The sequence below is a fragment of the Plectropomus leopardus genome, chromosome 20 (assembly GCF_026936395.1).
Source record: "Plectropomus leopardus strain MGB_pleo_1.0 chromosome 20, ASM2693639v1, whole genome shotgun sequence".
Lineage (NCBI taxonomy): Eukaryota > Metazoa > Chordata > Actinopteri > Perciformes > Serranidae > Plectropomus > Plectropomus leopardus.
This window is the reverse complement of record NC_142195.1, coordinates 12,072,346-12,087,646: the sequence shown is the minus strand read 5'-3', so window position 1 is coordinate 12,087,646 and position 15,301 is coordinate 12,072,346. Positions and strand designations below refer to the sequence as shown.

Genomic DNA, 15,301 nt, shown 5'->3' with positions numbered 1-15,301 from the left:
GCCTGCTCAGCCCATACTGCATTCTGGGTAAGAGGGAGGAAGTACAGAGAAGGAAAGAGAGGGAGGGAGGGAGGGAGGGAGAGACAGAATGATGGACAGGAGGAGGCAGGAGCAGTGGAGGGGAGGGCTGTGACAGAATGCCCCACTGTGAGTAGTTCAAGTCATTCTGTTCAGCATTTCAACTTAAAATTTTGTGCCTTTCTTATTATTTGGGTGCAGCAGAACAGTGGAAAATGAAAATATGATGTCATGGAATGGGTGTTGGTGTCATAATCATAATAGTGGGAATGTTGCCATTATTTACATCAATAAAACTGGAATTTAACAACCTACTACTATTTTTATGGTAGAAATGAGCTAGATTAGATGTAACCAGCATGCGCTTGGTTTATGACTTAATCTAAGGATTGCAAATACATATCTTTGTGTTTTAATAAATGATTTATATTAATACTGAGTCTTGGTGATGCAACCTGAACTGAAAGTTAACCAACAGGCTTGCTCAGCCCTTTGTTCTTTGTACCAGCAAAGATTAGAGATTGGGAAATCCAATCCATTGATTGTGTCCTCAGTAGGGACTTATTTTCCAATGCACTGACTGTAAGGATATTTCTGTCCTGTGGAGGTCAGTGTTAGTCATGCAATTTGAATTAATCTGTTCAAACTTTACAAGAAAGCTACCCATTATTTTACCAAAACTATATACAAATAGAGCCCAAATAAACATCTGCAACATTTTATTAAAAGCATGAGGGGACATATTCATGTCCTCAAATGGAACATAAATACAAAATATATTTATATGTACAAATTATGGCAAAGACAAATAGAAGCGTACCAGGTACTTCCTAAAAATGTTAATTCACAAAAAACTGAAACAAGAAAATATTAACTTTAGCTCCCAATGTGTTGTTTATCAAAGGTAGATGAATCAAACATAGCCACTATGAACTTGGTCAGTGATCCATCTCAGTTCAACTTCTCTAAGGTCCATGAGCTTTGAGGTACAAAAATGAGGTATGCACTACTTGATTAAAAAGCAAGCCCATGATAAAGTCTTTTTTTTTTGTTCAGTACCTTTATACAGATTCTCTGTACAGCTAAACTCCTAGCTGATTAAAATTTCCTTTTCGCAGTTTGTACCTCTAATGTTAATTCTGGAACTTTACAGGCAACAAATTGTTAGAAATGTAGCTGAGCTGAAATAACACACTGTAACCTTTATGAAATGACTTGCAAAAATCTCCCAATTTATGGTACAAGTTGGCAAAACTTTGTTGCTGAAAACAGAGGAAAGTTATCAGAATGGTCATAATTGTACTGCTAATACTATTATTATCATGTTTTCCTCCAAATATTCAGGAGTAGGGAATGCCTTTTATCCCTAAGAGATTACACCTGTATTTTACAATGGTAATACAAGTGTTTGACCACAGGGAGGCAGTACATCAGCAGCACAACCCACAATAAGTGTCTCAGTGTTGTTCGTGGTATTATTTTTCTCAAAATGACACAACCATCTCATCCATCTGTCTCTATCTCTATGTTAAGTAATAATAAAAAATGGCAGTAAGCAGTAGTCTGTTATCAGATGTTGAGAACAGTATGGGCAGCAGATAGCATTACTTTCAAAAGCTAAGCAGAACAGTTAATTGGAGCTTGAATTATCACACAACTCTAATCTTGAATCTATAAAAGCAGCAGGTATTTCATATCTTTTGCTCAGTAACCTGTGTTACTGCATTTTGTGTGTAGAGATGCATTTTTATAAATGCAGAAACGCACATAAACTACATTTACGTGGAAAATCTTATCCCACTCAGTCAGTCAATTGTAAATGAATTGCATTAATTTGTTTGAGTCAAAAAATAAAATAAAAATAAAAATATGCGTGGTTATCAATCAGTGGAAAGTTTAAACTGACCTAAGCAGTTTGTTTAACACTGGATGATGATCCCTAATACTGTTACTGCACAAATAACACCAGTATTCTATGAGCAGCGGGAACCACAAAAATTCAATGATAAAAGCAGCATTGATCAGAGTACAACTGAAGCAATGTATTGTTGTTAAAGACTGTTGGTATATAGATTATTATCCGCGTCTTTCTGATTTCAGTGCAAATCTGTCATTTCTGTCATGTTTTCATCAACTCTGTTCCTATCATTCAAGGTCCAGTGTGTAAGATTTAGGGGGATTTAGTGATCTAGTGGTCAAGTGGTGAAGATTTCAGGTTGCAAACAGCTTATACTTCTCCCGGTTAGAATTTTCTTTAGCATTCACTGTTTGGCAGGTTTTATACCGGGAGCAAAATTATCCAGAGAGGTCTCTTCTGCTCCAAAACAAACCGACCAGGTGATTAAAACTGGTAAAACCACTGAAAACAGCAGTTTCCTGTTACAAAACAGCATTTCTGCTGTGCTGTCTGGAATATTGCAAATGGGCTACTAGCCCAGTGCCTGCTATTGTGTGCTCACCTTTTTTCTCTGATAAGATCCAGGCGTTCAGGAGGTTTTTACTGGGAGCTGAGTTATCCACAGAGGTCTCTTCCTATCCAAAACAAATGGACCTTGTGATTTAAGCCAGTAAAAACACTGAATAAAAAAATTCATGTTACATATTGGTGTTTCTCCTATGCTGTTTTACAGTAGAAACATGGCAGTGCAACATAGCTATCTCCACGGTGAAGAAACCACTGTCTATGCACAATCACAGCTAATTCTAAGGTCACAAAAAATCATTCTTATATTCAGATGATTAAACACAAAAGAAAATGTCATTGTTATATCCCATTTCTGCCAATACATCCCTCTAAATCCTACACACTGGAACTTTAAATCTTTGTCATTCCCACAACTCATGCTTTAGATGTCCGCATTAATCAGCCATATTACGCTGTATGCCCCTCATGTGCATCTACAGAACACATCTGACACCAGGGAATACAATCTTGAGTCTGAGAAGAGAGAATGCTGATTAAGGCATTAGATTGAGTACATATTACGTTTGCTTCCTGTTACCCCAAATATACTTTATTCCTCCTCACAACGCCGAGCTTAAATTCTGTTTGTTTTCTTGTTATATTAACACACATTTAGAACATAATACATTGAGCAACATTTAACAGGGCACCGCCTATTGCACATTGATTTTGACTTGTTATTAGAGATCTTGTTAGTTCACCCTTCAGTGCCGTCTTTAAACGTTGGCTCATCTCTCTTTAATTTCTTCTGCTTTTTTATTTTCTTTGTCATGAAGTTGTGCAGCATTATTCACCGAGTCCTAGCTAGAAAAACCACCTGGCGGCTCTGGATCGGGGGACTGAGGGTCGTCCTGGTCGTCTGAGGGCAGCTGGACGCGCTGCTCGTCCATACGCTTGGCCTGCACCCTCTGGATTAGACTGAAGAAGTCTTCATCAGGCACTGTGGGCGCATGCGGGCCGGCTTCTGGCGGGGAGCACCGCTGATCATCAATCCTAGAGGACTACAGCCAGAAAGATTGATACATTTAGGGTGTAGAGGCAACTGTGACGCAATGTGGTGTAAAGACACTAAAGGAATACATCATCCCCTCAAATTTATTCACCCTGTTTTATGTTGAATTTGTAAAGAAATCTTTGTTATTTTCACATGCCTTCGCTAAACGAAGAATCCAAAACTGGTTGAAGTTCTTGTTAAATTTAAGTTGTACTTGACTGCATATAACCACTGGAAAATCCAAACTAAAGCGTCAAAACACCAAAGTCGCACAATTACACAAATAAACTACGAATTGAGGCAGTAGTAGAGCAGCAGCGCCTGCGTTTGGTAATGTAAAATTACTGTTTTTGTATGTACGTTTCATTTTTTGTTCTCACAGATATTTCGAAATAGTTTAGCTGTTGTTAAATAGGGACCCCTATGATTTCAATTCATTAAGATTTTTCTCCATATTCAGATTCTTCTTTCACTGCAGGCTAGAGCTGCACCTATCAATTATTTTAATCATTTTCTCTATTGATCTGGCAATTATATTTTGGATTAGTTGACTTATCTAACGACTAGTTTATTGATTATTATAGAGATGATTTTTTTTATAACTCAATTAATATTACATCTAATTTACCCCCAAAAATATCAAAAACTTGTCTTACTGTTTTTTAAATAATTTACTTCAATAATCTTCTCTTAAAAACAATAAAGTAAATGGAAAATATAAAATGTACGAATAACATCGTTGACATTAGTGGCGGTGCACAAAGTTAAAGTGACTACTACTAACAGAAACATATTTTGTATGTAATATAATAAGTAATAATATATAATCGTAATATATTATGCTTGGGTGGGGACAAAAAGTAAACAGGTGTTGAAGTATTCTTTTAAACAAATTTATCTGAGCAACTTCTTCTCTTCCCTGAACAAAGATCTGCACTGTCTATAAGACTAATTTTTAAGAAATCTAGGAGGATTAAACCCTTGAGTTCCTGTCATGTGTGAATTGTGGTCTTACCTGGCACTTAATAAGCATGTTGAAGAAGTCATCGCTGGGTTCTTGATGATCTCCCTCGCCAACCAGGTGTCCCAGATTGTTATGGGTAATCCTCAAGCCCGGAAGGTTGCCAACATTAACCCGCTGGTCATCTAGACGGCGGCTCTGGGAGCTCGCAATCAAATCAAACAGCTCCTCAGTCTGAGGGGAAGTGGTAATTGCAGGATCTAGTAGACAAGGGAAGCATTCAGTTATTAAAAAGGAGTTCATGCATCCTTAAAATAGCCCGTGAAAGACTTAACAGGCATGCAAACACTGTTTTCAACAAACCTATCATGTCGTTCAGGGAAGGCACGGAGTTTGCAGCACCTTCTCCGTTGTCTCCGTTCTGTGGCTCGTCAAGATGGCAGCGCTGGTCATCCATGCGGCTGCTCTGGAACTTGCTGAGGAGGTCGAAGAAGCAGTCTTCATCGGAGGGGTCACGACCCAGCTTCTGAAAAAGAGAATATGGTTCGATAAGTTTTTAATGGAATATCTGATTCTGTTGAAGAATTCCTGGATTATGGGCATACGATTTTATATTAAATAATGATATTATCTGTTATGATCATGATAGAGTTAGACTTGGTATTTGTCTTTGCATTTGTGTAATGGATGTACATCTCAAGTTTCATCATGATACAATATATTGATTCTTTGGACAACAATAATATATTTGCTGATATCACAAAGTCTGCCACCTACAATCTCAGTTCAGTTCAATTCTGGGATGATACATTTTCTTTTTCTTGTCTACTTACCATCCTCTGCCTGGCGCTAAGTCACTAGCATTTTTTGAATGTTTAAGAAGGTGTGGTGACACAGTGGTGCCACGAGAATTTTAAAATAAAGGTGCATCCTAAAGGTGACGATACATATCAATGTTTTCACTTTGCATCAATGATATTGGATCATATATCAATATATCGATATCGATCCACGCTAAAGTATCGTAACATTGCTAGTTTTTGCCATTTAAAATGTGTCAACTGTTATTGTTTAATTCACAGTAAACATGTATTACCATGTGTTATGGTAGTGTATTGTGATGTTTAGTGTGAATGTGTATTTCTCACGATGCTCACTGTGTGGAGTGCAGGAAAATTTGCTGCTGCAATGCAAAAGCTAACGGTAATAAACAAACAAACATAATCTTTAGATGAAATAATTGAACTCAATGGCATTGTGAGTGGCAGGGGGATTTTCAAGGCGGCCAGCTTGTGGAAAAGAAAAATAATCAGATTAACTCCCATGGGACGGCCGTCCTGGTGAGACTACCTTGGCCTAGATACTGAAGGTGGTACAATATTATGAAATGTGTAAAAATAAACAACCCATTCGTTTTTTTAAGTAAAACCGCCAAACATACAGCTTTAGCTGCCATAGACCAGAAGGCAGATATAACTTGAATGTGACTGAATATTTATATATGTAGCATCACTTTGTAATAGTTGTGTTTTTTTTTAAATTTAGTTTCTTGAACTAAAAAGGCAGAAGTATCAGTGAGTTAATTAAAACGTTTTCATTGGATTAAACTCGCACACAAGGAGTTGAAATGAAAGACTGTCCTTGGTTTCAGCGCCAGAAATTAGCATATAGCTCCAATCAATGATCTACCAACGAATAATCTAATCACAGACTTAACTGAATGCTATTTAGGTGTTACATCCACATGGCTAGTCGGCCTCTGAGGTTGCCACTTGTTTGCTTTGTTTGCAGCCAGATGTGCTCTCTGACATCACACTGCTGATCCTCTCTCGACCACTGTCACAGTCGAGCTGATGTGTTTAAACTTTGCAACTGAATTGGATAACATATGCATGAAAAATGTTTTAGCTACAAATACTCTGAGCTACCAAAGCAGATGTGGAAGTTATTATGCTTGACCAGCCCCAGTCAAATATTCTGGCAATCAGACTGTGATGTTTTGATACCGAATTAGACATTATCTGCTGGACAGCAGCGTTATAAATATATAACTTTGTGCAAAAATAATAAGCTGTTGTCCTACTGTGAGATTATTTAAGAGCATATAAAACTGCCAACACACTGATTCAAATGATCAGATGAAGTGAAAACAATATAATTTAAAACTTTTCATCTGTATTAAACAAAATAAATGAAAAGTTCTACAACAGGCTGAACTCCTCCGTCTTATCCTTCCACTTCCAAGTGCTCTACTTAGAGATGCCTGGGGTCTGTAAAACTTACTTTTTGAACCTCACCAGACAAATACTTAAAACAGAGAATCATAATTACCTGATGGTGCTTTGTTTTTGCTTTCACGTAATGCATCCCAAAATATGGACTTTTAATGTCCATAATGTTAGTTGTGGCTAAAACTTTAAGGGAATCTTTAAAATCTCAAAATCAATTTTCAAATGACTACAATAAAGCTACCTATGCTGAAGTTGATGCAATAAAGCAACACTTCACCCTCTAAATGTTCATTTGTATATCAATTCACTCACCCTGTGTTACACTGAATTCATAAAGAAAACTTTGTTTTTCTCGTATGCCTCTGGTGAACTATGAATCTAATCATGGAGAACATTCTTGATGAATTGAAGTCATAGGAGTCAACGTTTAAGAACAGCAAAAACTATTTTCAAAACATTCTTAAAAAACTCTCACAGAAATTGTGAGGTAACTTAACTTATCTTTGCTCTCTTCAAAAGCTGACTCCGTTGACAAAAACAGTAATTTTACCTCACGGAACTTGAAAGTTGCTGGCTAAACACTGCCTCAAATGCTAGTTTCTTTGTGTTATTGTGTAACTTTCATGTGCTCAAGTTTTAGTTTGGATTCAAAGGGGTTAAATGTGGAACCCTTTGATTTCAGTTTATCAAGAATTCTGACCGTTTTTGGATTCTTCGTTCACCAGAGGCATGCAAGAAAAACTTTTCTTTACAAATTCAACATAACAGTGGGCGGGTAACTGATATAAGTCCTTGATTCCTTTACTAATAACTAATCAACTGACATAATATACTATGGGAAATATAGGTATGATAAATATAATTAATCGTGTAAGTCTTAAAGTAGGCATTCTTGAAATACAAAAAAATATTGAACTACACAATGCAGATCAGGTGACAGTGAAATATCATTAATACAGTGGCGAATTGTTTTGTAATGTTGGCTTGTAATCTTAAACTAAGCCAAAATGTTAACTAAAAATTACCAAAACTAACAGCAAATTAATACTATTTTAACTACTCACATAAAATAAAAAAATGGACAAAACTTACTACTTTTGAAAACTTTGTGTGATACCCAAACATCAACAAAATGTCTAAAAACAGGTTAATAGGAGACGAGGTGAAAGTGAGCATCACAGATCGAAAACAATCTGATAGTGTCCCCATTACAAAAGCCTCTAGACTTCCCTCCCCCGCTTTAACAAACTAACCCCAATAACACTCACGATAACAAGTATTCCAATGTAACACAGAGCCATTATAAGTTTGACATCTTCAACACCGACTGGTGGACACGGTTAAAACCACTTTGCCTTACAGCAAGATGTGAAGTAGGTCAGCGTCAGCAGACACCTGATTTCACTCAGCTCTATTCCAGGAATGTTTTCTCTTCTATTTCAACTTTTGTATTGGAAAATTAAACTATGCTCCGGACAAAGACCTTTAACTTTATATTATAAAAAGTAATTTTCTTACACTGCATCTTCTTCACTGGAAGTAAAATATCAATACATACAGAAAACACACAAAAAAAATGCAAATACATACGCAATAACAAGTTAAAAATTTGATGGAAAAAAAGTGAATAACCTCTGGTATCCTATGCACCATGTTGTTGTTCAAGCTGCAAAACATAAATGAAACATCTTACCAGCAGCACCTCTCCTTTGTCCTCTATCTATCCCTCCCTCTCTCTCTTACCCCTCTCGCTCTGTCCACACGCTTGGCTCACACCTCCTTCTCCCCTACTTTCACCCACCACTTTACTCTCTCTCTCTCTCTCTCTGCTCCCCTGCTGGACTCCCTTCATCTAATTTCCTCTCCTCCTCTATCCCTCTATTCCAGCCTCCTTTTTATCTCTACCATCCACTCTCTGTCTCTCTCTCTCTGCAGCTCTCCTGCAGGCCATTTTGGTCCCGTTCACCCACTGTGGGAAAACAACTCATTATGGGAAGCAGGGTTGGTTGACCCTGTGGGGAGGGGAGCAGCTCTGCGATCAAGGTCACATTATCAGGCGAGGGGTAGAGCTCGGGGTGGGGGGGGGGGCAAATGGGAGGAAGAGAGAAAAGGGGGTGGAAAGATGGGTGCAGGGGTACGATTATGAGTAAATTCCATGCCACTGGCAGCCAGCAGAGATCAAGTGCTCTCAAATGGCAAGAACCACCAATGTCAGCACTAAATTCTCGCATGACAAAGTTCAAGTACCCTTCAAAACCAAGGATTTTTTCTGACATGTACATAAATAAAATTTCCATGGGATTTTTATCTTCTTGCACTTTGCAGACTAATCAGCTGTGACTTATTGTAGTTTCTTTCCTCTGTCCTCGGCCCCATGGTCACTATGTGGATCTCCTCACTTCGCTCTCTGTATTGTCCAATTAATCAAGTAGGCCAGAGGGACAGAACAAGAGAGAAAGGAACACGTGATTATGATGAGATGGAGAAAAAAAGGGGGGGAATGAAGTTGGGAGAGTGACTGTGTTAACGGAGCATAAAAGACAAAGGAGGTTCCTGGATTGTGCTCTCTAACCTCATATGTTTAACAGCAACAAAAACTCAAAGACATGGCTTAACCAATGGTCAATTTTGAATCTATTATTATACCCTTTATAGGCGCAAATCAATAACTGAAACTAAAAACCAGTCGATCAAAATTTGGAAACAAAAGATTGAACCTCTATCACCCCCGTAGAATACGTCCTTATACATCTCGTCCTCAAGCAGGACTTCACACATTGAAAAACAATGCATATATTAATACGAAATTTACTTTTGTCAAACTTTTATGCTGTATATTCTGCAGCTGAAGACCATGTGATAAGGCCAAAAGCTCCAGAACAAGCAAGGAAAGTAGTAGATTGTTTTGTCAAGTGCAGTTTCCGAGGTCAAGGATAAAGTGTCAAGTTCAACTTTCAAGCAAACATGGATGAAAAGTCAATGAAAAGTTTGGAGAAAAAATAACACTTGGGGAGTAACCCTCAGCGTCAGACAGGGACACACAATGCATCCTTTTGCGTCTGTGTAAGAAGCACCGGGCTTTCAACCAACTTCATTGTAAACCCAACGAAAAAGGCTGCTTCTGCCCAAGCGTTAAAATAGGACAAGTAGTGATGACTTAATGTCTTGTGGTCACATGCTCCAAAGTAATGGAGGGCAGCATTTTCAACTCCAAGCCAACAAATAACCATCATCAAGCCAAAAATAACAATGCTTTTCAACAATCTTTGTCCCAAAATAATATTTTCAGACATCGGATTATCTGGTTCTAGACATATTTTGGCTCTGACCAACGCTTGATCAATCTAAGATCATGGAATTAAACATGACAAACGGTAAGCTTGCAAGTTAACTTTGCCTAGCTAAGTGGCTGAACACGCCACACACCAGTACCATGGATTTCAGACCTCATTTTGCCTGCACGAAGATATATTCTTGGTTACGCCTTGATCACAAATACTGACCTTGGCCAACCAAAGCCGGCAACCCTGCAGGCTAGCGTAGCCATGTTAACACATGTTGCAACTGTGATCTTTGTACTTTCTGCAGACACTGTTTGGTCTACTATAAGCACATTGCATTGAAAAAGCAAGATTGGACCACAGAAAGCTTTTCCAAAGAAAGCTGAGGTTAGAAAAGGTCACTAAGATCATTAAACTTGGGGAGAGGTTGCAGGTATCTTAAAACAACAAAAAATAATACTTGACTCGACTTCTTTGTCCTCTGTGTGCCTTGTGAGGTACAAGTGGTATTACAAGACAGGAATCTATTGACAAAACGGAGCAGTGACATTGCTGTTGACCAAAAAGATGTTTGTAGGTTGTTGCAGCCCAACATGATGTTTCAAAAGAAATTGCTTTGCTAGATTGTGAACGATACATCCCACAGAAATCACAAGTTCTAGCTCCAGGAAACAGTGTTTCACAGAAACACAGCTGGCTTTAAAATACTGGCAGATTTGAAAAGGAGCAGTCTTCAATGTCATCAAGATTACCAACATTTAACCTTCTGCTCCCTCGTGATGAACTATCATCATGCAGCTCAGTAATTTACACTCTTTTCTAGCATGTCAGCTTGCTGATTACAACAATTAGTATTGTCACAGAAGCAAGGCATGATTTGGTGCTGTGGGGCGCAACATTTCAGGGATACAGCTGCGAAATGGCATATTCATTAAGAATCTAGTTCACAGCAAATGGAGCACTGTTAGCATTTAATGAGAAGACACCTTTACACTGTATCTGACTTCTAACATAATATCATATAACCTCATGGGAAATTAAGGGAAATGTTCCCGATTTAATCTCTCTAATTTCTCTCTTTTTTTCTTTAAAGCAGAGGCCCGGAACACATTTCGGACATGGGATGAACAGAAAAAATGGGGAAAAGTAGTGCCGTACACCAAGCAGTCAGCATTTTAGGTCCCCTTAATTCTTTCTAAGAAAAAAAGTAAATCCATCATCTCTTAGGTGGCTTTCTTAATGATTGAATTAAAAGGCTAGCATAGCTTAGATTTACGGCAAATGCGAACCAGATAAATTAACTGCATTTACAAACAATCTATCAACTATGGAGCCTCTCAAAACTAGTACTTAGCACATTAAATGCCCAAAGTCCAAAAACCTTCAAATTCACCCTGTTAACTGTTTTAAGTACAGAAGTGTGCAGAGTCAGGAAGTGTGAAACTAACAATTTATAATCAGCTCAAAATTCTAAAACAATATGGAAAAGTCTTTTAAGAATGGGCTTAAATGCAACAATCCTCGTAAAAAAAAAAAAAAAGAGGCTAAATAGAAGTAACAAAAATCTTTACAGGTATAGTTTTACATTTTGGGAAATATACTTGCTGAGAGTAAGATGAGGAAATTGTAAACATTCATATCTGTATGGTAAATATGAGGCCTATTCCACCAGGCGGCTTAGCTTAGTTCAGCATTGAGTGAAACCAAGAGTAAACAGTTAGCCTGACTGTCCCATGGATGTATGAAAAGAAATGGACACAGCGTTGGATGTGAGGCCCAAATCATTCATATTAAAGCTGCTCAGTGAAGCCAAAAAAACAGATTTTCATAGTATAAAATTACCTGCATCTTTTGCATTATGGGGCCCATTGAGCATGTGCACCAGGGACAGCTGCCAAGCAGCTAACTACCACCGGTCGAGTGGCTTACTTTCTCTCTCCTAACTTGAATGGGGATACAGAGATTTAAAGGTCCTGTGTGTAGAATTTAGGGGCACCTAATGGCAGCAATGGTATAAAATATTCATTACTATGTTTTCGTTTGGGTATAATCAACTGAAACTAAATTTCCGTTACCTTAGAATGAGCTGTTTATACAGAGCAGGCCCCCTTTCCAGGCTGTTTGTTGTTCCTACTGTAGCTCAAAATGAACAAAACAAACACTGGGTCTAGATAGGGTGATTTGCGTTTTGCACATGGGTCACTATAGCTCTCCTACACGCTTGGCACACGAAAGAAGTTTCAGCTCTGCAACCTCAACCTCAACCTCATCACTAGATGCCTCTAAATTCTACACACCGTGCTTTAAAATGAAATATTGAAATCGGCCAACATGCTGATATCTGCCAATATCACCAACTAATATATATTTTTTTTTATTTTTCATTGACAGAGTGAACGTGTACAAAACATCAAACCTAAGTTAAAGTATTTTTCTAAATTCGCACAATGACTTAATATTGCATACACTGAAAAAGACTAAATCTTAATTCTACTACAGAAAAGATCTGTTGATCCCTAAAATTCGGTGGGGAAAAAAGTGGATATATCGATATCAGAATCAGCAAAATGAGTTGCTATATATCAGCATATCGGATATTGGCAAAAAATACTATAACATGCATCCCTAGTTGTGATGCTGAAAAAAAATATCTACTGATATAAAGACAAAGTCTTTTAGGAACCTATGGTATCACGTGTGATCCGTGTGTTGTAATTGCGTGTATTGTCACAATTTAAAACTGGCTTTAAACCCGAGCTCTGGTCCTATTCAAGGCTTGCTCTGTCCGCAACATACTTGGGTCTTTGTAAGAAGTTATTAAGAAAACAAAGCTACAGCTACTCACTGCCACTGGAGGCGGGACTTGCACAGTGATGTCATCAGTGTCCACAGGAGAGTCCAACCACGGCCTTTCATCTGATGACTGACTGTCAGGATAACCTTTCCTTTTGCCTGGCTGCGACAGCTGACTCTTGGATCTCCTGGGTATACTTTCCAACTCTTGGTTCTCACCATTCTGCAGTAAACAAACATAATGCTAGAGGTGGGGGGATTGAAAACTGTTTGGGGAGAGATGTATGGGCCACATTTACAGGCACATTTCTCTCCGTTGTTTGGTACTGAAATGTGAGACACAAAGATTACCTTATCTGAGGAGTACTTCCACAGTTCTACACTGTCCATGCTGTTTCTCTTGGTGAATTTGGGTCTTGCTCCTACAAAAAAAAGAAAAAGAAAAATGTTGCATATTAATAATTACATGACATTAAAGATTTATCTCACAGCTGTAGAATCTCTCAAATACTTGAGTCTAAAATTAAAGCAAGCATGCAAGGAACTCTTTGTCTTTACTCATGTCAGCATTGGTCTCATGATGCTCGGTGTGGATGTGAGGCTTAGGCAGACAACCAAACAATCTGAATAGGAGACTGTTTGCCAGCTACACACCAGAGAGGGAAATGTAGGACATGGGTGTGAGTTTCTGCCCGGAGGAGGGTTCATGAAAGCAAACACCACACAAAAGCCAGACTGACTGTGCAAATAAAGATTGTACACTTTCTCTACGCTTCATTTTACATTTCAAATACTCCTAATAATGTGAGCTGAGGGGAATCTACAATAATAATCATCAACTTTATTATTACTTGGGGATAACTTAAGCTAAAGACTGTACTTTGGGATCAAATTATCTTCCGCAGACTGGGGGTAAAGCCAAAAATGTTAATCTCACCCCAAAAATGTACACACCCTTTGATTTCTCTCATATTTAGCCACTGTCCAGACATAACACACACACTGTCTGCCTGTTATGTCTGTCTTACCTTAAGTTAGTTTTACATTTAAATGGCCACCTTGTGTACACACACACTCCAGTTATTCCAGTAAGTTTATTCAAGCCCACAAACATTTAACTTTAAAAAGCAGACTCAAAAATAAAATCTATTTAAAAATAGCTTTTAAAAGTCTGTAAAATCGGTAAATCGGCATTTAGAAATCACACCGATTTATAAATGCAGATTTACTTAATCTGTTGGTTAAATTCCGCTATTTAAAATCCTTGATACAATCACCACAAGCCCGATGGACATTAGAGCGTTTTTTCACAGATGGTTAAGTACGACACCATGACAGCGTCTCCTAACCACAGTTTGCAGAGTCAAAGCAGATGGGTCTTGGTTTTAGCACTGACTTTTAGACACACGAACAAACACACACAAATACAAGCACAGATCTGCTTTTTCATCTGCCATTCCCTGTCCCTTGCCATGACTGAGTAACTTGCTTGTACTTGGCCTGTCACGATAACTACTTTTGTTTAGTGATCTAACTTTTTAGAAGTATTTGCCATTATGGGTATTACTGTCAGTTTAATATCATTTAATGCCAATGATAAAATGATAATCTACTGGCATAACAATGCGGTTAAACCCTTTCAAAGAACAATGAACTTTTAATTTGACCAGTTTAGGCGCAGTGAAAAAATACTCCACGTCTTTTAATGGTAAGGAAAATCCATTTGTTTGTTTGAGCATCGTGTCGGCTAAAATGTGACATTCTTATGTTCGGCTCTGTTTGGAGAAAACAAAATCTGCCTATTAGCACCTCTAGAGCTCACTAATTTACACAATATCTCACATAAAAGGTAAAAAAAAAAAAAAAGTTTTATTGTCACCTTGCATCTCAAACTCTGAACTGGAGGGTGAAAGGTCACTTTCATTTACCCCCAGGGACTCCATCAGCTGTTCCACATTCATTCTGGCTGTCAGTTCCCCATTTCTGTCTCCAATCTGGGGAAGAGATGAATAAGCAGGACAAACAGAACCAGTTAGGTCAAAGAAGCCTTCACTTTACCAACAGTTTTTCTTATTTTGTTTAGATCGACTGTTTGTAAAAAAAAAATAAAAAATTTTTTAAAAAAGTCTCACTTCTTTAGAGATGTCCAAGTGCTTTCGGGCATAGTGAAGAGCTTGTTTGTGGTTCCCTAAAGACACATATGCATTTCCCAGACTCCAGCAGGCACGACCCTCACCAACTCTGATAAGCCATGAACATACGGACAAATTTCAAAAACTACTCCTTTGCTCATGCTTGCTTGTGCATATGCATTAGATATTGCTCATTCTACCTGTCAGTGAGCTCCTGAGCTATGTACAGGTGTTTCAGGTGGTAGTCTATGGCCCTCTCATACTGCTGCAAAAGAGTGTAGGTGTTTCCGAGGCTGTAACAGGCCTGAGCCTCCATCACCTGATCCCTCAGCTGCCTGGACAGCTGCAAAGTTTTCCTAAACAAGAAGAGACAAATTGAGAAATGGAATAAGGAAAACATTAAAGATGGAGGAGATGAGTGAGATGA

General features: G+C 38.2%; 1 protein-coding gene across 4 annotated transcripts in view; it reads right to left on the bottom strand.

The window, feature by feature from the left end:
- Positions 1 to 720: 720 nt before the first annotated feature.
- gpsm1b (G protein signaling modulator 1b) overlaps positions 721 to 15,301 on the bottom strand; it is a 35,289-nt gene continuing 20,708 nt past the window's right edge. For 2 of the 4 annotated variants that reach the window (XM_088070643.1, XM_088070640.1), the window contains exons 7-15: positions 15,075 to 15,230; positions 14,875 to 14,983; positions 14,622 to 14,736; positions 13,094 to 13,164; positions 12,795 to 12,965; positions 4,801 to 4,963; positions 4,492 to 4,697; positions 3,300 to 3,483; positions 721 to 2,550 (exon numbers count right to left, since the gene is read on the bottom strand). In XM_088070643.1, the coding sequence (XP_087926769.1) occupies positions 2,531 to 2,550; positions 3,300 to 3,483; positions 4,492 to 4,697; positions 4,801 to 4,963; positions 12,795 to 12,965; positions 13,094 to 13,164; positions 14,622 to 14,736; positions 14,875 to 14,983; positions 15,075 to 15,230 (1,195 nt within the window). In that variant the 3' untranslated portion in view covers positions 721 to 2,530. Of the gene's footprint in view, positions 3,484 to 4,491; positions 4,698 to 4,800; positions 4,964 to 12,794; positions 12,966 to 13,093; positions 13,165 to 14,621; positions 14,737 to 14,874; positions 14,984 to 15,074; positions 15,231 to 15,301 lie in introns of all 4 variants that reach the window. The other 2 variants (XM_042509341.2, XM_088070641.1) reach the window with 1 other exon arrangement.